The 27,783-nt window shown below is 44.8% G+C and overlaps 1 protein-coding gene across 2 annotated transcripts in view; it reads left to right on the top strand.

The window, feature by feature from the left end:
• The window catches only part of AXIN1 (axin 1), a 233,584-nt gene that overhangs the window by 169,065 nt on the left and 36,736 nt on the right, over positions 1–27,783 (top strand). For both annotated transcript variants that reach the window (XM_090023710.1, XM_090023712.1), the window contains exons 4-5: positions 7,910–8,006; positions 23,967–24,104. In XM_090023710.1, coding sequence (XP_089879836.1) covers positions 7,910–8,006; positions 23,967–24,104 — 235 coding nt within the window. The remainder of the gene's footprint in view (positions 1–7,909; positions 8,007–23,966; positions 24,105–27,783) is intronic.

Consider the following 27,783-nt stretch of genomic DNA (forward strand, 5'->3'; position numbering starts at 1 on the left):
ACCAGGCGCCACCTTCTCTCTGCCCTATGTGTGCTGCATTTGGGCCCTTGGGGCCCAGCACCATCCCCTCCTAACCCTCCACACAGGGATTGGCCCCTCAAGGCCTAGGGGTACCCATGGGTCTAGAAATATGGCAGCTACTACCATTCCCCCACTGCTAAATTTCCAGACCTGTGTGAGTCCTGGGGGCTGCGCATTGAGTACTTTTGGTATAGTCTGCTTGTTAGGAGTAGAGGGTAGCTTTTGTTCTAACAAGACAGGCAGGTTTGAGTTTCAGCTTTGTTTGCTTATATTGCAGGATGAATGGGTAAGACCACCACTGTAAAAGCAAGGCAGATGAATGTCCTTGTCCAGCCGTATTAAGAGCTACATCTGCAAAAAGGCAGTTGTTTTGTGGTTGGAAGAAAGAGGATGTATACAGATTTTTGTTCCTTCCATTCCTCCTCCTAAAAGTTTTACAAGTGAGAGAGCATCTAGAGGTGCACCAATACATCGGTCCATATTGTATCAGCACCAATAAAAGGAAAATTGGCATATTCAGCAATCGGCTTTTTTGGCTTATGTGGCCGATAATGTTGCTGATAAATGCCACATGCATGCACACAGCTCCAGCATGCATGTGGCCAGGAGTGCAGCCCTGCAGTGTGGAGAGCAGTGTCCAGCTGGTAAGTCTAATGGGAGAAAGAGGAGTGAAGGAGGAAAGAGGCATGGCGGGGGAGCTGATAGAGGTCGCCATGGTGAGGGAGTGGGGCTAGGGCAGGGGCAGGTGCTGCCTAGCCAGGATGAAGTGGGGTGGGGTACGGGATGGAGCTGGCGGGTTGTGTGGGGAGTGGGAGCAGCTCCCACTGCTGCATGCACCCCCAAGAGAGACATGGGGTGCATGTGCCCCCAGGATCTGTGTGTCAGGTGAGGGCGGGCTGCCATTGTGTGTTCTGGGCTGGGGCTGCTCCAGCCTCTTCCCAGAGGCTGCTCTCAGGCTGGACGGGGTGGGGTGGGTGGCTGTGGTGTAGGGAGGGGGAATATGTTGGCGACTAGAACCACCCCAAAATTCATCATAGTCCCTGCTCCCAGTGCCATTGCCACCTGCCCTGCCCAGCCTGAGCGCAGCCACCATGAAGAAGCTGGAGCAGCCTCAGCCCCGAGCACACAGTGGCAGTCTGCCCTTGCCCTACACACAGATCCGGGGGGTGCACACAGCAGCAGGAGCTGCCTTCATGTCCCCTGGATGAGCCGTCCCACCCTTGCCCCACCTCACCCCAGCTGAGAAGCACCTGCCCCAGCCCCACTCCCTCCCTCACCGTGGGGAGCTCAATCTGCCCTGCCCCCCATGTCCCTCTTCCCCAAGTCAACTTACCAACCTGGATGGTGCTCTCCAAGTTGCTATGCTGTATATTGGTAATCGGATTGGTGTTGGCTGATATGGCTGGTCAATAATCGGCCATTGTATCAACCCAAAACATCTATCAGTGAACCCCTAAGAGTATCCCCCAGTTTACAGGGCATTTAAGTGAAGGATTTGCGTATCTAAGGATTTTCCATTATACTTTTTGCTGTGGTGAGAACGGGCTTGATAGCCAGATGTTCATAGATGTTCATTAGCAGAAGTGATGTTTCAGAAAATGTCATTCAACCTACAGGCTTGCTGCTTGCTTTGTCATTGCCATTAATATAGGATGTCCTTGAATTCATCTATATTTAAATAAGTTTATTAGCAACATTTTCATTTTTTAAAACAAGTAATGATCTCAGGTTTACTAAGGTTAATTCATGGATTTGGAATCTAACTACTGAAGAGGAAAGGCTGAGAAAGTGTGAAACTTGACTACAGAGCAACCAGAAAAATTAGTCCTTACCTGTTCTTGCTGCCTGCCAGTTTTCACCAGTGAGGCAGCCTTAATATTAACACAATGGCAAATCAGAAATGTATGATTAAATAATTATTGTTGAAGAAAGAGAAAACAAGCAAAACTCTCTTCAGGTTCCCCCTTGAACTCTTTTTTGGTGCCTCTCAGATCATGTTGTCCAACATGCAAATACAATTTATAAAAAGTTATTTAAAAGCAAAATTGCTGTAAAAAAGTAGCTTGATATTTTTTAACTTTTCTATTGAACCTATCTCAAAGAAAGTTACCTGGTAAAGTGAAAACAAAAGTGTGGTATTAGTTTTCATTGCTTTTCCCCCCATCTATTGAGTGAATTTTTGTGGGGATAAAATTGAAGTGCTTATCTTTGAATTTGCTTCTCCTGCTTGATTTGGCACAGTGTGTTGAATGAAGGGAATGTTCCAAGTTCAGAGGTGGCATTGGGGAAACTAGTTAAAGTGACATCAAAGGCAACACAGCAGGGCTGAACATGTGTTTGAAGCTGGATAGATTAGAGGCCATTATCAGCCATTCGCTACTATGCTGTGAACAAAAGTCTGCTCTTTACTCCAGGAGTGGTGCTGCAAAGAATTTTTTAAATCAATGCAGCCCCCTACCTGCCAACATAATGCTGCTTTTACCAAGAATATTCATGCTACTTAACAGAATGCAAGTGGTATATTCAATAGTGTTATGTGTTCAGCTATTAGCCTGTAATATTACATATTGCGTCACTCCTTGGTTTTTGACAGAAAGGTAAAACGATTCTGTCCTGAAAGTATATTCTGTAAAGTTGTCAATCATTATATTATCATTATTGCTGGAGAGATCTGTTTTGCAACGACATGAAGAAACTAGTTTAGCTATTATTTTCCAATATTTACTTTTACACAAGGAAGTTCGTGATTTAAAAAAAAATGAAGTCTTATAATGAAAGCCATCATAAGAGCCTGCTGTTACAGTAATGCTTCAGAAAAATGCTCGGCTCTTGCCTGATGTTATTGACTTGGTGCGGTGTAAGCAGTGTTCTGTTTCTCTCATGTTACATTACCTGCAGCAAATAAGCAGAGCCATAATTAGCCTGACTAATTTTCTGTTTTGTCAGTTGTCTTCCCATTAAAAAGCACTTGTCATTAATCCTGACCGTTTAATGGAATTTCATTATGAGTGCTTGAGTTACTAAATAAAATTCCATTCACATGAGGTAATTCAGTAACACTAGCAAATCAGTGGCAATCCTTTATACACCCCAGTTGTAATGAAAAAGTGATTCTGAGTGGATGTCATTTTGAAATTCTGCAACTAATATTTGGAAATAAAGAACAGTTGAATTAAATATCTGTTCCAATAATCATTTGGTAGCAAATTTAAGTTCTCTTTCAAATCTTCTGCATTGTCCTCAAACAGTTTGGTAATTGTAATTCTTTCATTATTCAGGCTCAGCAGTACAGTAAGGAGCCTGTTCTTATTGCCAAGTAGTGTGTGAAGGGGAATTTAGGAATTGGGACAGTGTTAAAGAGCTTTGCTTTCACAAGTATCTGGAAGCAACTATGTAGATTGTATATAGCAATTATTTTGTTTTAACACAATAATAAATACAGCTGCCTTGTGTAAATGCTAATTGTCTAAACGTTACGACTTATATTATGATTGGATTATTTGTGCTGTTTGTCCAAATAAAGTAATTGTTTTGCTGGAACTATAGTTACAATAGTTAGAAGGAGATTTTTTGTGTAAAAATGATGTGGTATTTGAGACAGCTAAAACATGGCAATGTCTCCAGTGAGCTTCATTTATAGCAAAGATTTCTAATTTCATTGCCTTTGTCAGGAAAATTTTAAAAACATGAAAAAAATCAATTATTTCCAAACAAGTGTCTCCCCACTCCATCACACGGTGGCATACCTTTCAGTAGCTCATTTATGCTCTGTACATTGATCCTTCCTCTTTTAGGAGGCTCAGCAGTATTCGAATGTTTAGGCATGTACTAATGTTACTACACAGATAGGCAAGCCCAGATGCAACCAAAGTATTAGCAGGGCTGGTTTCAGTCTTGCTGGGGAAAAAGACATGAACAATTAGTGGAACACATTGAATTAGTTAAAATGAACTCTGCTCTGTTGTTAACCATATAAATTACTTATATATTAAACATTAAAATATATTAAGGGTGTTTCTTACTCAGAAACACTAGCATTGTAGCCATTAAAAAGCTAGATGAATAATCAAATGTACTTCACCACACTCATATATTTCACTGTTTCCTCAGTTTTCCCCCAGTCTGAAAACTGAAAGACAAAACAGACAGGAATTAGTGAAATGCCACAGAATCCACAGTAACCCTGGGTACATGGAATAACTTCCATTCAATGTGAAGCAACAAATTACACCTTTCTTTATGAACAAGTCGCCTATATCTCAGCATCAGCACTGGAGCAGCTAAGTAACAGAAACATTTATTTGATCAAAAAATTAGACCTTCACAATGGATATAACTTTTAATATATTATTTGACCAGTTGAAATTCTTGTGCACATAAATCAATCATGTTAAACCTAATCCTTGGTCCAGCAAGAGGTAGTTAGCCATGTTAGCCTAGAACAGGAAGAAAGCAGGGTAGATTTGCACTTTTATAGACTGACTGGATAGAAGATGTATAGCGTAAGATAGTGATTCTTCAACCAGGGTGTCCTCGCAGTCAAGGATGATAGTCTTCCAGGATGATCTTATCTCTGGGTCCAAAGGTGGCTGACAAAACCAGTCCCGGATTGACAGGTTCTGTGGCAACTCAGGCACGTGTTTCTATACAGGGTGACTGGCTCTGGATTCCTGATTTGGTCTTCAACACACTGTTTCTGCCACCCCTGCTTTTCCATGTCCTATTTTCGCTGTGAGGTTTCAAAGTACTGAGATCTTTGCAGCAAACTCTTCCTCCATTTGGGGCGATCCTGAGCAATAGCCTCCCACAAGTTGATGTCGATGTTGCATTTTTTCAAGTTGGCCTTGAGGACATCCTTGAAGCACTTTCTCTGCCCTCTTGAGTATATCCCTTTACTGAGCTGGGAGAATAAAACTTGCTTTGGGAGTCTGGAGTCAGACATCCGGAGGATATGGCCATCCCAGCGAAGTTGATCCCAAATGATCATTGCCTTGATGCTCATGGTATTTGCTTGTGAGAGGACACTAATGTTGGTGCATTTTTGTTTCCACTGGATTTGAAGGATCTTCCGTAGGCAGCATTGATGGTACTTCTCCAGCACCTTGAGGTGTCTCCTGTACATTGTCCACGTCTCAGCTCCGTAAAGTAAGGTAGGGATCACAACTGCTTGATAAAAAACCAGGAGCTTGGTTTTGAATCTGATGTCACAATCTTTGAACACCCATTTCCTCAGGCATCCGAAGGCTGCGCCTGCACATTTGAGGTGATATTTGATTTCTTCGTTGATGTCAGCCTTCTATGAGAGAGAACTGCTGAGGTACAGGAAATAGTGAACATTCTCCAGAGTCTCACCATAAATCTAAATTACCAGAACTGGGCACTGCTCATTAGAAGCTTGTTGGTGGACGATCTTAGTCTTCTGAATATTAGGCGTCAGTCCCATTTTCTTGTATGCCTCGGTAAAGATGTTGATGATTACCTGAAGGTCTGCTTCCTAGTGAGCACACAGTGTACTGGAACTTGATGATTGAGGTCAGGGTAGTCTTGGTTTTGGCTTGGAGTTGACAGAGATTAAACAACTTACTATCCATTCGGTAGTTTAGCTCCACTCTGACTGGAAGTTTGTTGGTGGTCAGATGTAGCATCACAGTAAGAAATATCAAGAAGAGTGTTGGAGAGATGACACAGCCTCACTTAACTCCTTTCTTAACCTTAAAGAAATCTGTGATCGATCCATTACTGAAAACCACCACTTGCATATCATCATGGAGCAGGCAAAGAGTGGTGACAAATTTTGGTGGGCATCCATACCTCAGAAAGATCCTCTGCAGTGCTTCTCAGTTGACAGCTGAAAGCTTTTGTGAGACCAGAGAAGGCCATGTATGTTGTTCCCAGCATTCTTCCTGTATCTGCACATAATGTTAATTATGTTAGGTGTGCAACAATGATTTACAAGGCAAATCCAGAGATTTCAAAGAGAAATCCATGGTATTAAAAACATTTTGATCTGTTATGGTCTTTCTGAGCTCTTTGCAACAGAATTGCTTTGTTGTTTTTCTGTAGTCAAAAAACAAGTAAAAACTAGGAGCTGGCATTTTCCAAGGGGTGCCTGGAGTCAAGTAAGGGGTGCTTTAAGCCTATCAAGTGATGCCTTGAGTCTAGAAAGATTAAGTACCGCTGTCATAAGCTTTTCTAAATAGAAGACTTATACTTCATTAGATACTGTGAAAGGACTGCAGGGATTGGTATGGGGGAATAAACATTAAAGTTATTACCAACATTCATTGTAAAACTACAGTTAGTCAAGATGGGACTGTTCAGATGCACAGGCTGCTTGCCAGCATTTAAAGCAAAACAAAAAAAAAATGTGCATTATCAGAAGCAGTATGTTTCTTTGACCTAGCTCTGCAGCATCTATATAGATCAGGCACTTCAGCAGGGCTTTTTGGCACATATAGCTAAAGCTGATTCAATCGGCTATTTGATAAAAGTGCCCAAAAGCCCCACTAAAGCCTCCAGTTTACACAGGGTTATAGTAAATTTACAAAATACCTTTCACAGATGAGCCTATGAACTTCACTTCATCAATCTACTGGATACAAAAAATCATGGACTAAATATAGACACTGGATTTATGACACAGTATAAGCTGCCTAACATATGACTCCACAAGTAACCTCTCCACTTTTTACCAGCTATTCTCATTCCCTTCCCCCAACTCTCCTGTCTCTCATGCTCTGACTACAGCTACATTCATGTCCCCTTTCCTTCCCCCTCTCCACCTACCTCTCATCTAGTGACCACCTCAATTTACATTTTAACTGGCTGGCTTTCTTGCATATGTATTGGCCTCTGGCTGCTTTACCACTTCCTCCAGGAAGAGCATAGACCATCTGCAGAAGCTTCCTCAGCCTGACAAAGGGTGTTTGTACCCAAAAGCTTCCGAAGAAGAATTTTTCCAACTTTTTGAGGTCTAATAAAAGATACCAGATTTACCTGGATTTATCTATACAGACGCTGCAGAGCCAGGTCCAGCTAAGGCACTGCCTCATCTGGACATGTGCTGAGCTCTGGCACAGGAATGTTCCAAGTTTAAAGTGCCATTTGTTTTTGTTTTTTAACATCTGCAAGCAGCCATAGTGACCAGAACTAATTTGAAGCTGTTCTGTTAGAGCAAAACTTTGGAACTTTCAGCTGAATCCAAATGATAATAAGTATAATAAGTATAATCTACTATAAAGACTCTAAAGGGTCTTTAGCAGCTCTAGCCTGACTTCTTTCACAGCACAGGCCAGGATTTTCAATTAGCTATTTCTGCATGAAGCTCATGACTTCTGATTAAGCTAAAACTCATCTTTTAAGACAGTGGTGATGGAATAATAGAGTCTTTTACAGCTTTTGATAAACTGTTTCAGTGTTAAATATGCATGCCTTATTTCCGGTTTGGATTTGTCTTGCTATAGACATCCCTTGTATCTTCTGTCCTTATCCCTCCTCTCCCAGGTTGTCTTGCGTTTTACCATATACGTTCCTTTTTGAAGAAAACTATCAGTGAAAAAAAGATTAAGCAATACAGTCCAAGTCCTCCTGTCTTGCCCTCTGTTTAAGGGAGCTGCTCTAGCATAACCCCTTGCCAGTCGTGAAAGTTCTTCAAGTCTGATCAGGAGTGAGTCTCTGTTGCAGGGGCCAGGGGACAAGCATCATTATACTGTGTTCTTTCCTTCTTCACACTGTACTTGCCTATTGTATATAGATCCTTTCTCCCTCAGTTTCTTAACCTACGGCGCTGGGATAATGCTTGTCTCCCAAAGGTGTTAAATCATTGTAGTTTTGTTTGGGACCATCTTGGAAGGCACTTAACATGGTACATGTTGTTTTATCCTGGCAGAGATGGAATCCCACCATATAGACTCCGGAAGCAGCATCGCAGAGAGATGCAAGAAAGTGCCAAAGCAAATGGACGTGTGCCACTACCTCACATTCCTGTAAGTAGCAGTATCCTGATTATTAGGAGATTGTTATTTCAGAGTCTGAAAGGTTGCATAGGCGTAGTTCTTCAACTAACCAAGACATCCATTTGATTTTGCTGTAATATTGAACTCAGAGAAGTGCATTTTAATATAGTTGTCTACCAAACTAGTTAACAGGCATATTTTTGGTAGCCTAAAATGTTTCAGAACCCTCCACAACTGATATTAAAATATATATCCCTTAAAAGGCAGTTGCTTAATAATTGTCTGTACATGGAGGTTTGTTAAAAGTATCACATGGTCAAGTGTACTAGACACCAAGGCTAACTGCAATTGTAAACTGCCATATGGTTATGGTAGGCACCTAAAAGTAATTGTATAGTAAGTAGGCTAGCTGGTATTTCTGTACGGCTTGAGAAGCCATCTAGCATAAAGGAAAACTGCTAAGGATAATGAAGGGGACTTTTGTCCAGGACTGATCAGGAACTAAAACTGCTGAAAATTTAAGGGAATATACAGATGTCACTTTTCCAGATGGTATTTCTGCCTCATGCAGATGGGGACTATAAAATACATGTTTGGGGATGGGCCCCTTTCTTTTTGTTCATAGCTCTTCCCAATTTCATCAGGGTAAGCAAACTGATATAGGAAGTTTATCATAACCCTTCAGCTTCTGTATTAGCATCTGTATGTTTACTGTTTAGTAGTGAGTAAAGAAGTTTGTTCTTTGGATGGCTATCCTCTTAACAATTCAAATCAGAAAAATGTCTGTTTGCCTCTTACAGAAATGGCGTCACTCAGCACAGATGCTCTCATCCTGCCTACTCAGAAGCAGGGCAATACAAACAAAATCTATCATTGTTTTAATTTATTTTTTAATCTTTGTTTTGCCTTTTAAATTAGATTATTTTCCTGAAGATGTAAGAGGGCTCCTGTACTTTGATCGTTGGGCTGAGAATAAAAGCCCTGGTATTGGATGCTCAATAGCCATCGTTGCTCAGCCTCTTCTCCTTTCACATAGTTGCTTTCACAGTGTGGTTGCTGTCCAAAAGACTGGCTGGGTGCCTTTTTATTCCCCTTGATGTGGTTTTTACTGTAAGAATTGCTTTGTTAGAGTTGAAATGTGAAGGCTAGGCCTTTTATTTTATTGCTGAACAGTGGGAAACTCTGAGTGAATATTCTCTGACTTCAAAGCTTGTCAGCAGCTTTACCTTTTGGATAAAAATAATAGTGACTTCCTACTGATCACGTGCACTGGCAATGCTTCAGTGAACTGCGGGTTATAAGCTGTGTATGGAGCATTAAATATGTATAGTGAACTGCTTTAACGAACTTCCAACTGCCAGATATTTCTTTTGTTGAGATGAATAAGTGTCATTCTAGGAGCGATTACTTGCTGGCTAATTAGCTTTACTTAGCATGAAATTTTATTGACTTTTTTTGAAAAACAGTAAAAAAACCACCAAAGTTTAAATTGGCTACCTGCTGCTTATAACTGTTTATATTTTCCTGCTTATCTGCATTGTCTTTGAGAATTACATGCTGTTTCTGAATTTCACACAGACACTTCACAAAGATTTCTCAGTGAAAGATACAGTGTTCCCATTAGTTTTTGTGCTGTGATTTTAAGTCCCAGAGAAGACGGTATATCATTTCATATTTATATTGCAGAGGAGAAATGTGGAGGCAAGTTAGTTCTAGTCTCTCTCCAGGGAATCAGAGTTTAGTTCAGACACTCCAGCAACTCCTGTCAGCCAATTACTGACAGAATTGGCATAGACTTCAGAGTTACTGCTTTGCCCACACTTATCAATCAGCTGTAAAAAGAAAAGATAATTAGACAGTGCTTTTTAACGTACACCAATATGGTATATTTTAAAAGTAAGTCTTTTAAAATCTGATATGAATGCAAATATAATGGATTAAACCTACCTTATTAGCATGTAAGCAGATACATATTTTGTAGATACTAACCAATAGCTAGTGCAATATTTAGGCAGATACTAACCAATGTTTAGACAGATATTAACCAATGGTTAGTGCATGCTTCCAGGTAGTAGCAACCAATTATGTGTCTTCTAGTGAGAAGATTTTATGGGATATAAATCTAATCAGGCTCATCAGTTACTATAGCAAACCTATTCTTGCACACTGCATTTCATAATTCCCTGTTTATGGTAGAGAGCTGCCTACCATTGGGGAAGAGCTTAGATTCTGCAATGATGGGTGCTATACAAAATATTGAAGCAGACAAATTACCATATATAGCCTTCAATTGTAGTATCTATCATACCATCATAGAAAAATAGGGCTGGAAAAGACCTCCAGAGGTCATCTAGTTCAACACCCTATCCAAAGTATCCCATACAGATCCTTGTCTAATGTGTTCATAAAACTACACAATCAATATTGTCACAACTAAAAGGCAAAAAGAGACTAAAAGCATTCTAACCAGATAGAAGTAAAGCAGGGGATAAGAGCAGTTAGTGTCCTGCTGCTGCAAGGGTTGTTAAAATGTACTTAAAAAGATCCCAGGAAGAAGGCAATGCCTCCCCCACAGAGGAAGTCAAAAACTTCCCACCTCTTCCTGAAAACCTCCCATGATGAGATTTCACAGCTTCCCTAAATAAATTCCCTAAATTCCACTGCCTTACAGTTGTAACGGTGAAGACATTTTCCTAGATATCCCATCTAAACCTACTTTGCTTCAACTTCAAGCTAGAGCCATTGATACATGCCCCTGCTCTCTGCAGCAGCAAAGAAAAGGTGTTCTCCTTTTTTTCTTTATGGTAGCCCTTCAGATCTGAAGATTGCTATCATGACCCCCCTAATTGTCTTTACTGCAAGTTAAACATGACTACAGGCATACCTCATTTTATTGCACTTCGCTTTATTGCGCTTCGCAGATACTGCGTTTTTTTCAAATTGAAGGTTTGTGGCAACCCTGCGTCGAGCAAGTCTATCGGTGCCATTTTTCCAACAGCATTTGCTCACTTCGCATTTTTTATCAATAAAGTATTTTTTAATTAAGGTATGTACATTTTTTTTAGACATAATGCTATTGCACACTTAATAGACTACAGTATAGTGTAAACATAACTTTTATATGCACTGGAAAACCAAAAAATTCATGTGACTCGCTTTATTGCAATATTTGCTTTATTGCGGTGATCTGGAACCGAACCCGCAATATCTCCGAGGTATGCCTGTATTTCTTTCAACTTCTCCTCGTATGCCTTACCTTCCAAACCCTTTATCATTTTTCTTACCTACCTCTGGTCCCTCTCTAATTTCCCCATGTCCTTTTAAAAATTTGGAACCCAAAACTGCACACAGTATTCCAGATGAGGCCTAACCAGTGTGAAATAGAGAGAAAGTATCACAGCTCCTGTGCCTTTGCACCTAATGCACTTACTGATGCAGCCCAAAACTGCATTAACCTTTTGTGCAGCCACATAATACTGTTGACTCAGACAGAGTGTGTTATCCACCAAGATATCTAGATCCTTCTCCAAGGTGCTTCTGTCCAGCTAGTTGTCACTGATCTTATATCTGTATTCCTGATTACTCCTCCCAAGGTATAGTATTTTGCATTTGACAGCATTAAACTTCATCCTCTTGGCTCTAGCCTGGCTTTCTAATTTGTCAAAATCCTTCTGAATTGCATTCCTGTCCTCCAGTGTGTTCACAATCCTTCACAGTTTTGTATAGTGTGCAGATTTGCTCCAGACTCTCTCTTACAGCATTGAAATCATTAATAAACACATTGAACAGCACTGGGCCTAGGACAATCCCCCGTGGGACTTCACTCGAAACCTCCTGCCATTTCAGCATAAATTATATATATTTATATAAAGCATTATGACAAACAGACTAAGGCTTGTGTGTGTGTATATGTGTGTGTGTGTGTGTGTATATATATATATATATATATATATAAGCCTTAGTCTGTTTGTCCATAATGCTTTATTCTAATTAGTTGTCTGAAACAACCAATCAGAGTGCTCCAAGAGCCTTCTGGAAAGGAGGTGGTGGCACTCCACTGCCATGATGGTAGGAGTACAGGGGATGGAGTAGAGCAGTGAGGCCAGCGCTGTTGGCCTGGCCCCTGCCCTGCTTCCTATAGGCAGCGGCCACAGAGCAGACAGCAAGTGGGGACAAGGTGAGCGGTACTGGCCATGCCCTGCCCCCCCGTCCCTGCAGGTGGCAGTGACAGAGTAGATGGGGGGAGCAGTGGTGCTGGTCCCCACCCCCACTCCCTTGAGGCACCAACCATGAAGCTGAAGGAGCAGGGGGTGATGCCAGCAGCACTGGCCCCTCACTCCCTGCAGGGCGCAAAGATGGAGCAGACGGGGGGGGGGTGAGGCCAGCACCACTGGCCACACTCTCCCTCTCCCCCCCCCTGGTCCCTGCAGAAGGTGACTCCCTGGAGACTCCATTTCCCCCCTCCCTCCAAATCATTCTTGACAGGCAATTGGCTAATCCATTTATAACTACCCTTCGCTTGAAGCTACTGACCCAGTTGTGTGTCTGATGTAGTAGTTTTGTCTAGCCCATATTTGTCCAATTTGTTTATGAGAAGGTCAAATGGGACTTTGTCAATAGCCTTGCTGAAGTCCATTTACAGTATACCCACTGCATTCCTTTCATCTACCCAGCTAGTTAGTCTGTCAAAGGAGATCAAGTTTGTTTGGATGATTTGCTCTTAATAAATCCATTCAGGCTGCTTGTGATCAACTTTTCCTCCTCCAGATGCTTACAGATGGACTTCCTTATTATGCTCCAGTAACTTTGTGGGTATTAAGGTCAGGCCAACCAGTCCATTAATTCCATATGTCCTCCTTTTTGCCTTTTTTGAAGAGGAGCACTATGTTGGCCCTTTCCCAGTCCTTTGGTACCCTGCCTGTGTCCTACACTTTGTAAATATTATTGCCAAGGGCTCTGAGATCCTCTCTACTGGTTTCTTCAGAACCCTAGGATGAAAGTTCCTCAGATCCTGCTGACTTGAATTAATTCAGACCCATCAAAAGCTCTCTAACTGTTCCTTTCATTATCTTTACCCTTGGATTGTCCCCTTCCTTATCCAAATAATCCTTATTAGCTCCTGGTTGCAGCCTAGTTTTTTTGCAAAGACTGAGCAAAGTAGCTGTTGAGCTGCTTCACCTTCTTCACATCTTTTGAGAGCTCACCACATCTATTTAACTGTGGACCCCCAGCTGCTTTGGCCTTTCTTATCTAGTGAACATATTTTTAGGCTCTCTTCTTGTTGTCCTTAAATTCCCTTGCCAGGTGTAGCACTTTTTTATTTTTGCCTCCATGATTTTGTCCCTGCAAGTTCATGCTATTTCCTGGTATGTTTCTCTAGTGACCTGCCCATCTTTCCATTGCCTGTATGCTATTCTTATGCATTTGAGGCATCTTTTGTAAATGGCTATATAAATTTTAACCTGTTGCTTGATGATGAGAAAAAGACTACCAGTATGTTTCTGGGATGGCCCTCGCAAACAGTGAAGCTTCATGTGAGTTATGTATGTGCCCCTAATGAGTACCAGTAACTTATTTATTATTGTCCGTATCATCCATGTCTTGCGTATTCCATAGGTTTTAAAGTGGCTAGAACTGTTTTAGGTTCTGTCTTACTTGCCACCTGAACTGGTAGTTATCTATTAAATGAAATCTTTAAAGCCACCTTCCAGCAAGTGGTAACACCTCTCTTCTGTCTCCATGGAGCAGCTGCAGCTGTTCTTCAGATGACATTCCATCTCACTCTTGGATTCAAGGAAAGTCTTGGGAAAAGACAAGGGAAAACTTGTTCCTAGAAGAAATGGGGCAAACATGCAAAGGATGCCTTGCCTATGATGTGCCAGTCCACTACTAGTATTAATTTTGGGCTTGTTCTGTGTAAAGTTCCTGGACCACCACCACTGCCACCCTGCTTCCTATGGATGTCCTGCCATCAGGTTACAGCAGGAGAAGTTCTGTATCAAGCAGCCAGATTTGTGTCAGGTGTCAGTACTCAGAGTGAAAATTTTCCAGAAAACTTTTGGTAAAGGATCACAGAATCATAGAAAAGTAGAGCTGGAAAAAACCTCATGAAGTCATCCAATCCAGTTCCCTGCTTAAGGCAGGGTCATCCCTGACTATACCATCCTAGCCAAGTGTATACCTAAACTGGTCTTGTGAGCCACTTTTGGATCGCAACCCATGGCTTGAGAAATGCTGCTCTAGTTTACCCAGTGACCCAGGAATAAAAATCAAACCGATGGATAAAGATACATGGAATATCTAAAAGTCAATAAAGTGGTCTATGTATTTCCATGTTATCTGTCACACAGTTGTGGCAATGCTGTTGATACCTACCCAGAACAAATATAAAGAGGTCATGATCAGTAAGTAGGACTGTGCAAAGCTTCGGTCCCTGGTTCGATTTGGTGGAGATTTGGCCCGATTCCGTGGCTGAATCTCTGAATCGAATCAGAGGACCCTTTAATGTCTCCGAATTGAATTGGAACCCTCTGAATCAATTTGGACAGGATTCAGTGATTTGGACATAGATACAGCTTTAAATGTTTTTTCTACATGCCTCTAGGTATCAGGGGCTCTGAATGCTGCGGTGCTGAGGCAGATGCAGTGTCCCACAGAATTATGGGGAGCTCCCCAGCACACTCAACAGCAGACCTGGAAGTGGACCAGAAATGCTTCTGGTCCTCTTCCTAGTCCACTGGGGGGGGGGAGCATGCTCCCCCTGGCTTGGTGACTGGTGCCTCCTGGGTCTGGAGGAGGTACCCGGGGTCCCCCCACAGCTGATCCGTACTTCCAGTCCACTTCTGGGTTCACTGCTGGGCACTCTGGAGAGCCCCCCGTGCACCCCAGCACCATAGAAATCATAAGCCACACTGCTACCTCAAAATATGTAGAAAAAAACTTTTAAAACTGTGCCTGTGTCCGAATCACTGATTCTCCAAATCAGCATCGGATCTTCAGATTTGGATGTGACTGAATCGAATTGGGGACAGTGAACTGAATCAACAGATTGAATCGCTGTCCCTGATTCAGGCCGAATCTGAATCCGAATTGAATAGTGCCCGTTTCACACAACCCTAGTAGTCAGCACACACACAGCAGGGTTAGCTGCATTTCAGTCCAATTCTGCTTGGCTAACTGGCTTAGAAACTGGCCTAAAGAATTTCCAATTTCCAGCTGGTGAGAAAAGAATCATTTCTTTAACCCTTTTTTAATACCATGGCACCTCACTAGTTTGCAGTATTCAGTCATTCTGTTAAGGGAGTCTCGGTGTTGCTGCTCTGTCGATACCATCCACCCATCTAGAGAGGAAAGGAAGATCTGTGCACACAGGTTCTGTGTGGGGGTGGGATCCTTCTTTACAAGCTTATTACATATAGCCTGTGTTATGTGAAGTAGAATTCATTGCCTTGCTTCACTCTTTCTGCTGTAATCCTACTAGGCAGTTTCCCCAGCTCCTTGGACTTAAACATTTCCTCCTGGTTAGGAACATGTTCTCAATGTCTGCTCTCAGATGCATATATTATTCTAGGAACTGACCCTTTATTTCTTTATTTACTGTGTTTCTCAGCAAAAGTTTTGTGTTATTACTTAGCTTCCTGAATACACGTCTCTTAGAATCACAGAAAATTAGGGTTGGAAGGAACCTCAGAAGGTCATCTAATTCATCCCCCTGTTCAAAGCAGGACCATCCCCAACTATATCATCCCAGCCAAGGTTTTGTCTAAACGGGTCTTAAAAACCTCTAAGGGTAGAAATTCCACAATCTCTTTGGGTAACTTGTTCCAGTGCTTTACTACGCTCCTGGTGAGAAAGTTTTTCCTAATATCTAACCTAAACTTCACGTGTTGCAACTTGAAACCATTGTTCCTTGTTCTGTCATCTGCTACCACTGAAAACAGCCTAGTGCCATCCTTCAGGTAGTTAAAGGCTGCTGTAAAATCACCCCTCAGTCTTCCTACTGCAGGCTAAGTAAGCCCAGTTCCCTCAGCCTCTCCTCATAAGTCATATATCCCAGCACCCTAACCATTTTTGTTGCCCTCTGCTGGACTCTCTCCAATTTATCTACATTCTTTCTGTAGTGAAGGGCCCAAAACCTAGATACAGTACTCCAGATATAGCCTCACCAGTGCCAAATAGAAGGGACAAATCACTTTCCTCAATCTCCTGGCAATGCTCCTAGTAGGGCTGTGCGACGCTTCAGTAGCTGATTCGATTCGGAGGAGATTTGACCCAATTCAGGAACTGAATCTCCAAATAGGAATTGAATTGGAAGACCACTTAAAAGCTCTGAATTAATTCAGAAAAGCTTTGGAAAAGATTCGGCCGCTTTGGAGATTTGGCCATAGACTAAACAGGTAGCTGATACAGCTGCCTCCAGCTGGTAAGTCTGCTGGGGTTGGGGGAGAGGGGAGGGAGGGATTGGGGCTGGGACAAGCTGCCCAGTTGGTGGGGAGGGCGCATTACTCAGGGAGAGGGTGCAGCAGCACTGGGAACGGAGGCAAGGCTCTTCTGCTGCCCAGAGCAAGCCACGCCTGCATCATGGGCCACCACACCCTCCCCACACACTGGCAAGCGGCAGTAGGGTGTGGCTCCCCTTGCTGAGGCAGCGGCTGGCACAGCCAGAGGAGCCACAGGAGAACCTGCGCCCGCCCAGCTGTGCCTGCCTCTCCCTAGCCAATCCAAATCACCGAATCTCTCCAAATCAGCACCAGATCTTCCAAAGCCAATTCGGTCAAATCGATTCAGGACAGTGATCCAAATCTCCAAATCGAAGAATCAGCCGAATCTGAATTGAATACTTCCCTATTCACACAGGCCTAGCTCCTAGTATGCTGTTAGCCTTCCTGGCAACAAGGGTGCACTGTTGGCTTGTATTAAGCAGAGCGTCCACTGTAACCCCCAGGTTCTTTTCTGCAGAGCTACTACTTAGTCAGTTGGTCCCCAGCCTGTACCAGTGCATGGGATTCTTCCATCCTAAGTACAGGACTTTGTTCTTGTCCTTATTAAACCTCATGAGATGTCTTTTGGTCCAATCCTACAATTTGTCAAGGTCTCTCTGAATACCAGAACTACCCTCCAACCTATATTCTTTGTGAGCATCTCCATTCTTCATCTGTTTAGGTAGCTGTCTATCATAAAGCTTACAGATGCACAGAGAGGTGACAGGTGGGCATCATTTGCAAGCAGCTCCTCCAGAGGAACTGGTATACAGTTTGTATATCCTGGAAAGCAGTTAGTCTGCCAGCCCTCTGGCCGTGTATTACATTCTTGAGAGGGGGGCAAAGAATATGTATGCATTCCACCTTCTCCTCATAGGAGATTCCTGTAGCACTATATTTTAGGAGGCTAGAAAACCTGGCTTTGTTTAGGCCTTTAGGTAATGGCCTAAGAAAGGAAAATATATTTATTAAGTGTACATTGAAATACTTGTAAATGAAAATCTCCAATGCTGCAGTACCCCATATCTTTGGGCTCCATATTCAATGATCAATCACTACCCAGCAATAAGCAAAGATATAGACTGAATTCCCTTCCCCACTTTTCTCAAGGATGATTCCCTTGCATCTATATGGGTTTTGTATAGGGAGCAGAGAGGTAAGAGAACATTTATTACATAGATGACTAGAATCATCTATTGCTTTTCAGCATGTCCAGGCTTGTCTCTCCTTAGTTGCTGAAACACTGTTTCCTTTTATCTGGAGAGGTGGAATAAACTGAAAAATCAGCAGGCAGCAATCCATGCTTATAAGTTACAGTATAGTAACTATATTGTAAAATGCAGCAGGGAGGGTACAGCTTTACTGTATGGAAGGCAGCATCCACACATCAGAGTTCAGGGGTTTATAGTAACTGGCTCTCACAATGCAGACTATATAGGGCATGGGGTTAAAGTGACTTCATGCCAATGTAACATGAGCATAGGCCAAGAGTGACAGTTTGTTTTAGAACAAATGGCAGTCGGAGTAAGGGGAGGATGGAGTACTAGGTTTGGGGAGAGAACACTATCAAAAAACTGCCTCAAGGGGAGAAAGTCATTGTGGCTGTGGTTGGCAGAGTGTAGGCTTGAGAAGAGAACCTTACAAGTCTCAGAAAGAAGGAAGTAGTTTTGGTGGCAGGATCCAGTTTAATATAGGGCCATGCTAGGAGTCAGGGGTTGGTTTTGCACCAGTATTGTATCCTAAGAACTTGACAAAGAAGCCATTTAGCCAAGAGAGGGGTGGAGGGACAAGGGGGTGGATAGAATGAGCCAGGGGATGTCTATTTTTGTGTTTCCCTCACACCATTGATTGAGCAGTTGCATATATCAATGCAGAATAACTTCTCTGTCCTGAGAAGTTGCAGTGGTAAGCTACCAGCTTTATATCAATATCTTCTTACAACAAGGAGCTTTCAAACTGGCTGAGCTAAACAAAGTCTTGCAAGGTGATTGTGGCAGGGCACTGGTAGTGCCTGCCACTTTAAGGACTTGGCCAGGAAGGGGCAGATGCCTGATGAGAGCAGCCATTTTAAGGCCTAGGTCCCTGAACTGAGGGCAGTTTGTGATCAGCCAGCAAAGGAAAAACACCTCTCTGCTTAGCTCTGCCAGGAGCACCTTCGAGGTAAGGCTGAAGCTATTGGGATGGCTTGGAGACCTCATTGGTCCTGAGCATGACCTAAAACTGCACCCTGCCAAGGCAGGAAGACCTGGTGGGGCTGCTGGTGGTGCAGCAGTCCCCATGTAAATGCCAGGAGTGATCACCTCCCAGGTCGGGTCGAGGCATCTTAACCTCAGCCCCCACCTTCAGGTGGGTTACATAACGCAGGAAAGGCCAGGTAAGCTTCTTGAAGCACCTGAGACTGTTGGGGTGAGTGACCCCGTAGGGCAAGGCACACTTTGCGAAGCACCTGATCCGGGAATAGGGGACCCTGAACCCTGTGAATGGCCAAGCGGCTCAGACTAGTCCTGAGGGACCCCTGACTGGCCCATGCTGGGGCCAGGGCCCAAAGAGGGGTTAAAGGGTCAAGGTGGCCCACCATGAGGGATGCCCAGAGCAGAGAGTCTCGGGATCCTGACGGGCGTGAGATGGAGCCAGGGCCTAAGGGGGAGCCGAAGGTCCCAGAGAGTGGACCAGAGCTAAGGGGGTGATGGGGACAGCTGAGTTTAGCTGCCTGGGGTGCCATCTATGAGCCTTGGGCCACAGTGTATGGGTGGAACAGAGCTGCGGATATTCCCCTAAAAATCGGGGTTCAAAATGGGCAGCCTCCCACCTAATTAACATCTCAATACTATTACATCAAGGCATGACAGGCGAGTGAGGTGGGCAGCTGGCCCATAGACAGGAGGTGGGCCAGTGCTTGCACCGGGCGTGAAAGTTTGCCCCCATCACAGTGATCTTACCACCCATTCCTGTGTGCTTTGGTGAAGTCACTGTTACAGGGCATCGCTGACAGGCAGGGGTTTGGTCCAGTGCTGGTGGTCCTGCATTACCTGTTACTGTCCCCATCTGCCTTCTCTTATTTAAGTCTCTGTTATCAACTGGTTAATTGAGAGGCCCCCAGCCTCTCTGATTGCATGGTCTCTTGCCCCTGGCTAACAGCTTTGTATTTCAGTATCTCCTGGGTTTCAACCCAGAGCCTTTGGCTTCTCTAGCTCACAAATTAACCCCTAGTCTAGGCCTAGCAAGATTGCTGCCTTTGTTGCCCTGTCAGAGCCTAGACTTTGGAGTGATTATGCTCTGGTCCAATGTAGGCTGAACCCTTCCAGGGTTGGTCACTGCAGAGTTCCATTCCTTGACACTCTGCTATGCAGCCTCGTCATCGTCCGTTATAGTCATGTCTGGTTCACTGGTTGCTATCACCAGAAGTTTAGCAGAACTGCCTTTCCACTCTGGGTCACAAATGGAGTCCAGAACACAAAACTTTGCCCCCCTCCCCTGCCCAAAAAGTAACAAAAAAAAAATCCAGCTTATCAGATTTGAGATCCCCACATCCGCGAATCCATTTCCCGACTGTTCAGAGACCCTACTTTCTTCCTGCTGGGGTGTCTCCCTTATCCTATCTTAGCTCCCCAGCTGGACTTCTCATTCCTTCCTACTTGCTGTCTGGGACCACCATTTTTGTCCTGTGTTCCTTCCCCTCTGTCAATCACCTAAATGCCCAGTCAAACTGGAACAGGAGGTCCTCATTAGAGGCTCCCAGTATCTAGTAGGGATGAGGCTGCAGCTTAAGACCAGCTGCATCTCTTCACCCTCCTTCCCTGGTTTCTCATTCCTTCTTTCTCAGAAAGACCTAGTCTTAAAGGGACATCACCCTTCAGCTCTGTCCTGCAGTCTCTTCCCAGTAACAGTGGTGAAACCCCCTATTACAGTCATGTTAAAATGTTGGTACATATGTGGGATGGTTTAGTCAGAGATTATTCTGTGTAGAGCAGAGACTGAACTAAATGACCTTACAAGATCCCTTCCAGCCCTACTTCCCTGTGTGTCATGCTTCCTACATTTAGCCTTCTTTCACACCTGGGACATCTGTTGCAAAGAGGATTTCTCCTATCAGTTTAGACCAAGGGTAGGCAACGTTTTTGGCCGGAGTGCCGAAAAACACCACAATGCCTACCTTGGAAGGTACCGGCATGCTGGCATGCCAAAAAACCCAAAAAGATGGCAGGGGTACATGGCAGAATTCCCTGCTTGTAACCCTTGCCCCCCAGCCCTGCTGCCCCTTGCCCCCAGCCCTACTGCCCCCGCCCCCCAGCCTGGGCTCTGGGACTGTCAGCAGCTACCCCGGCTCTGGGTAGCTGCTGGAGCCTGGGCTGCTCCCAGCAGGGTTTGCAGCATCCCAGCTACCAGCTGGGAGCAGCCTGGGTTCCCAGGTGGCAGCAGGTACCCAGAGCCGGGGCCAGCTGCAGCCGGGAGGCTGCAAACAGCTGCACTGGGTTTCGGAGCCCAGGCATCAGGTCTGTATTGGTGTGCGCAGACGGGCCTTGGAGCAGGCAGTGGGGGAGGGGCCTGAGGCAGCACAACCCCGGTCTCTTCCCTGCTGCCAGCACAGAGCTGGTGACTGGGATCCAGAGCAATCAGCGGGCAAGCTGCAAACAGCTGTGCCAGGCTCCACAGCTTCAGCATCAGCTCCATGCTGGCGGTGACTGCACACACACTTCACAGTGGGGCTAGGACGCTGCAAGCCCTGCTGGGAGCAGCCCTGGCTCCATCACTGGCAGCAGCTACCCAGAGCTGGGGCTGGCTGTGGCGTGCCGAGCAAAATGGCTTCACATGCCATACTCGGCATGCATGCCAGGGGTTGCCTAACCCTGGTTTAGACAGTGGGTATAAATTCTCTCTTTGCTGCTTTGCTGGATTGTCTTCCTGATTCTTACCAAAAGAGGAAGGCTCTTGGAACCATCTGCATTTGATAGTTGAGTCTTACTGATTTTTCTTTGATTCATAGTGATCCCAGGCCCACTATGCTTAATCTAGGTTAAAGTTCAGTGTAGTCTGCTTCTTGAGCTGTACATCAGAGCCCTCTTCAGAGGCAGCCTTCTGGTTGAGGCATATCCCACTTCCTGTGTTGTACAGTATGTCCTGCTTGTTTTAATTTTGTGATCAAAGATTTTCTTTCTTTGGCTGCTCCAACACCGGTGTCTTGTGCTTTCAGTAGGTCTGACTTGACTTCCAAAGGTATCTGGAGAACAGTATTCTTTTAATACATCAGTCCTTACATTGGTTCTTGAAAAGCAGGGTTTCTCTTCAGAGAATCTTTTAGGGTGAGAATTACCTTATGGTAGCAAAAATTCTTTAGAGACACTGGGTCTGCTTGATCCTTCAGATACATGGTGCATGAGAGAGCGAATAATAAAGATATCACAATCCAGACTTGTTGACATAGTCTTGCAGCCATTGCTCAGGTCTACTTCTCACCATCTTATTGTCATCTGTCTATAAGATATCTGGGTCAAGGTGTATTTCTGATCCCATACTAGATACTTCTATTTGTATTATCCAAAGGTTTTGTGTTTAATTTTTGTCTCTGACCACATAAGATACATTCCTCCAGCCTCCTTTTCTTATGTAGTTTTAAAATATTTTATATGTCCTCATGCTGCTATTTTCTTTTACATTATTCCAGCATTACTGAAATCTTTTTAATGTAAGACATTTAAATTTTGAAGTTCTGTTGCTTCAAACAGTGATACTACAATTTTTCTGTAACAGAAATATGCCCTCCCCTTATGCTTCCACATGAAAACCACTGGCCTCTTTTAAAGGACATGTCAAATGTAAACTTACTTTTCCTGTAACACCCTTTCAAGCGTGTTCTGAAATAGTCAGCAAGCATGGAGGGGCAGACCTATAGTGTGATTTTCTTGCATGTGTCACTCTTAGAAATTGTTTTTTTGTATCATCCTTATGGGACTATAGACTAGCTCTTGTGTTTTTCTTGATTTCTAATCATCTATTTATAAGATTCCTGGGTAGAGGCCTATTTTTGGTTTCATACCAATTCTTTATGTATATATTGGTTTTGCATTTAATTTTTATCTGAGGCCACATAAAATATATATCCATCCAGCCTCCTTTTCTCACATAATATTAAAATATTTTATATGTCTTCATGTTGCTGTATTTTTCTGTGATTTTTCAGCATTGTAAAATCTTATCAGCAGCGGCTGAAAAAAGGTAATGGATAAAATGAAGGAAAAACACTGGATGACATTTCAGTACAGGGACAATGGTCTCTTAGTTCAGCTTTCTGGAGGCAATACAGTTTGTTCTAAAGGAAAGGCAGTTTCATTTACTCATGGAGCAAGCACAGAAATCTGTCTATCTCTTTGCACTTCACAAAGTTGCAAGATGCTGTTTTCTTGTAGAATAAATAGGCCTTATATGCATGACTTTGAAAAGAATTACATTCAGTTGGGCCATGTCTCTGTTCAAGAGGGAGCTTTGTGAGAACCATGGCATTTGTGAGTGGATTAAGTTGAAGCAGATTCTGTTAGGGAAGTGCAGGAGAGGTGGACCCTGGTCTGGCTAGAGGCCACAGGAGTTCATCCCTTTTGGTTTTGTTGTGCCAACTGTCTACTGGTAGATGAACATTTACCAGTCTAGATTGGTGGGTCTGCATGACAGAAGTTGAATGCACAGGTAAGAATTCCCCTGCTTATCAAATGAAAAGCTGCAGACTTTCCTGATTGATAGGTTTATCAATCCTACCCCCTTTCAGACTTTTCCTGAAACTGGCAGTTCTTTAAATTAAACTCCTACAGCTGGTAAGGCATGAACACTTGTGTACGTGAAATAGGGCAGGATTATCCAAGGTTAATTTAGTCAGGATTGATCCTTCTTTGAGCAGGGGGTTGGACTAGATGACCTTTATGAGGTCCCTTCCAGCCTTTCTTTATTATGATCCAAACATAACCACACCTCTGGAATTGTCATAGTGAGGGCCACAGACATACAAATAACTTACCATAAAGTAAAAGGCATGAGGAGGGGCTTTGTCATGTGTCACCTACTTCACAGTAACTCCTTATATTTATACATGTGTCCCAGGGTAAGTGAAAACTGAATTATAGTAACATTCTCCTCCTTCATTGAGGGCTTAGCTACTGCAGGTCAGCTTCCACTTACCACAAAATAAGAGCCTGCATCACAGAGTAGCTGACATGATAAAGAACTAAATTCTCTCATCTCTCTGGTTATTTGTATGTCCACACTATAGAAAATTTCTTCCATACTAAGGCACGATGCAGATTGTATGCTGGAAGGAGATCCCAGTAAGGCTATCTAGACAACAGTCCATCAATAGCAGGTTGTTTGCATTAACTAATCTATCCCCTTTGTGCCTATCTATCAATATTGTACCCTCCTCAACCTGCCTGACCATGATAAGGACAAATGTCATCCCATGCCAAAAGGGGATTCCTTGCATTGTCATTGCTATTTTTTGCTAATGTACGATGTGTTCTTTCTTTAGCGTACATACCGAATGCCAAAGGATATCCATGTTGAACCACAGAAGTTTGCTGCGGAGTTGATCAATCGCTTGGAGGAAGTGCAAAAGGAACGTGAAGCAGAGGAAAAGTTAGAAGAGCGCCTTAAACGTGTTCGAGCGGTTAGTAATAGCCTAAACTTCTCTATAAGCTTGTCAGTGTGTTTGGAAAACTTGAACCATGGGGATCTTTCAGTTGCTGTGATACTCAATGGTGGGGGAGGTTTGCACTGCATGGTTTCTGTAGGACAAGGTCATCTGTTTACAACAGGATTACTTACATGCCTCCATTACTCCAGGCTCCCCTTGTTCCGTCTTTGCTCTCTCTCTCTCTCTCTCTCTCTCTCTCTCTCCACTTCAAAGACTTTTCAATTCCTCTAATTCCCTCCTTCATACTAAGAACTTTACCTGAACCACCATTCTTCCCCCATTCTCCATAGCTAAGGCTCCTTGTGCAGCCCCTTTCTGCTGTATAATCATTGAATTTAAAAAATGGGGCTGGAAGGGACTTCAGCAGGTCATCCAGTCTTAATCCTCTGCTCAAGACAGTATCACCCATATCTAAACTATCTCAGCCAAGTACTTGTCTAACCTGCACTTAAATTCTTCCAATGATTGAGATTCCTCAATCTTTTTACGTAATCTCTTCCAGTACTTAACACCTTCATACTTAAAAAGTTCTTCTTAACACCTGACACTCTATGTAATACTCACTCCCACCTTCTCTTCCATGCCAGGAGCTGAGTAGTACCGCATCCCCACTTTCCAGGGTATCTCAGTGCTTCCCATTTCTCCTTTTCTCATGCCAGACACTCAGTGTGCCCTCCTCCCCCATATCAAGTACACCATTTTCTCACCATGCCAGGGGCTCTGCGTGACCCCCCATTCCTGCCTTCTCTGATACCTCCCACAGGATGGCCAAGTGGGAATGACAGGCTGTGAAAGGAGTACCTCTACAAGATTTTTTCTATCAGTGACTCCACCTTCCTGTTACTGGCCAATCGCCTGCCTTCTCTCCTGCCATGCCTTGATCTTGGTTAATTGATGGATATTAATTAGTGGGAGGCTGCCCATTTTATTTTTTTGCCCCAGTGTTAGGAGGCGCTATCTGCAGCTCCTTTCCTCCCCTACACTGCAGTCCAAGCCTCGTGGATGGTACTGACATGGTTTTGACCTGGACCTTGCTGTAATTTGGCCCTCTCCTTTACTTCCCTGGGCTTCCACCACCCTGTCTTGTCCTGTACCATCCTGGTGCTCTGCTGCCCTCTCTTGGTGAGGCTTCCTACCGCTCCCCTCTCTGGGACTTCTCTCCGCCCCCTCGCTCTGGGGCTTCTTGCCGCCCCCTCGCTCTGGGCCTTCTTGCTCCTCACAGCCCTCTCTCTCTGGGGCTGGGGCCAGTGCACCCCAAAATGCCACGCCCTCTCTGGCGCTGGGGTCCCCACGCTACCATGGAGCCCCTATGAGGCCTCCTCCAACCCCTAATAGCTTCACCCAGTCCTCTGAAGTTATAAAACTACAGAAACTCAAGCCCCTGGGCTATAACATAAAATCTAAGCTATCTGGCTAACCATCATTCAAATCCCTACCAGGGAATTCTCCACCCTGTATCCGCGAACAGGAGCTGCTTGTCCCATCAGGCTTCTCTACTCTGCTTGCTCTGGCAGAACTCCTTCTCCCTTGGCTGCTAGTGGAGAACTTCTGGCCTCACTCCTAGGGTTTATATGTGCCAGGCCCTGCCCCTTCCTGTTAGCTGACTCCCCAGTGGTTGCCCCAGCAACCCACACCTGTGCCTCCGCTCTGAGAGTAGCAGGCACCTTAGTGTCTTGCTACACAGGCCTTCCCAGCAAGCAAGCAAGCTTAAGACGGTCCTGCACCCTAGCCATGGAACCTGGAGGCTGTCACAATCTTGGGGCCCCTCTCTGCCCAAGCCAAAGCCTGCATGTAGGTCTCAATGTGTGGGCCCTCTTTCTCAAGCAGTCAGCACCTCATTCTGTGTCTGCGGGTGCAGGATTGGAAGGGGCTCCCACTGCCTGAGATGGACAGGGCAGCAGTGGTGGAAGACCCAGGCTCAGAGGCCATGGGTTTACCCACAATGTCCTGGGCACAGCTGTGTCTTCCTGGATGGAATGCCATGCTGGCAGGGCTGAAGGCATATGCTGTGTGGGTATGGTGCTCCCTGGTGAGGAGCACCTGGTCCCCACAGGTGTTATTGGTTTGGGCTTGGCAGCTGGCCCTTTACCTTTCAACCTCCAGGTGTGGAGGAGGCATCAGAGAAGCCTTTACCCTGGGTCCTTTGGGGGGCCCTGTGGCCCCTCCAGGGGGAGTCTGGCCAAGGGAAGCCACCTGACCCTTCTGTCTGTCCCCTGCCTACCCCACCTCTGCCTCATTGCCAGACTTTGTGTTGGGGGCTGCTGAGGGGCAGGCCCCTCAGGGGACCCTTACCCTGCTATAGGATGGGTTGAGGGTGAAATGGGAAGTGGAGCTGCTGGGCAGATGGACTGAGGAGGTCAGGCTGGCTCTGGCAGGGCACTTCCTCCAGCTGCACTATGGCTCAGGGGTGGAATGGGATGGGGCTGGCATGTGCTGGGGGGAGGGGAAGGGGGAAAGCTGGGGACAAGGGGCAAGCAGGAGATACACATGAGGGATCACAAGGCACACAGCTGGCTTGCTCAACCTATCACAGACACAAAGGCAAGCAGGAGTGAAGCACAAAATTCACCACATGGGGGCAGATACACAGAGGTGCTGCCAAGGCACTGGTGTAGATGGAAGTGGTGGAGGTGTCCCGCTGGTGATATGTAGTCTCCTCAGGCTGTGCAGTGACCGTGGCAGCTCGGGTGCTGGAAGCAGGAGTGGGTGCAGGTGTTAGTGTGAGTAGAGGTGCCTCCTCTGCTGAGGAGGGAGAGCAGCAGCAGTGGTGGCAGCATGAGGGCTAGCCCAGGTGGAGCAGGTAGGGGCTAGTCCCACAGGGAAGCCAGCAGGAGGCTTTTCCAGCAAGGAATCAGGCAGGGTAGCAGGGTCCCCAGAGGAGTTTCACCTGCAGCTCCCTTGCCCAGCAGCTGCTGCAGCAGCCAGGGAGAAGTGATGGCACCTCTCTGCAGATGCAGGCAGCTGGGCCAGATGACCATATGGTCTCACTCTGTAAATTGTTAGGTTCTTATATTCACAAACCTCAGCAAACAGTTTAGGGTTCTCAATTAAATGAGTGTATGTATCATCTCAGTTTGTAATGTCCTGATAGGCATTATCACATGTTAACTTAACTATGTGTTAAGGGCCCTTAAAACAAAGTGTATACACATTAGGGCAGGGAAACACATACTAAGGGCCCTCTGAGTGGGTCAGAGATAATCTTCTTTCATGGAGAATGATCTCTTTAACTGGTTTTAGGTAGCTTGTGTTGCAGTCACATGTGACTGCTCCACAGGCTCAAAACCACTTGGGAGCTGTCCTTCAGCATAACATAAAGCACCACTTGGAGCAGTTCTGTCTTCCCCTACAGTGACAGTGGGTACAACCAGGAGAGCACCTAAAGATAAGAATCCTCCCATTCTGAGCACTTCCCAGCCCCCAGGGCTCACCCTTTCTATCCATCCCTTGCCCCTTGGGATACCGCCCCCCAACCACACACACACAAACTCTGCCTCTAGGGCTCCCGCTGTGTCCCTTGGGATTTCCCCTCTGTCCTACTTCATTCCCCCCCCCAGGCTTCCTTCCTGCCCCTCAGGACTCTCCCTCTGCCCCCTCAGACCTTGCAGCTCCCAGCACTCTCCCAAAGGAGCAAGTAGGGAAGGGGAACCCA

Source organism: Crocodylus siamensis, chromosome 12 (genome assembly GCF_052110815.1).
Source record: "Crocodylus siamensis isolate JL-2025a chromosome 12, ASM5211081v1, whole genome shotgun sequence".
Lineage (NCBI taxonomy): Eukaryota > Metazoa > Chordata > Crocodylia > Crocodylidae > Crocodylus > Crocodylus siamensis.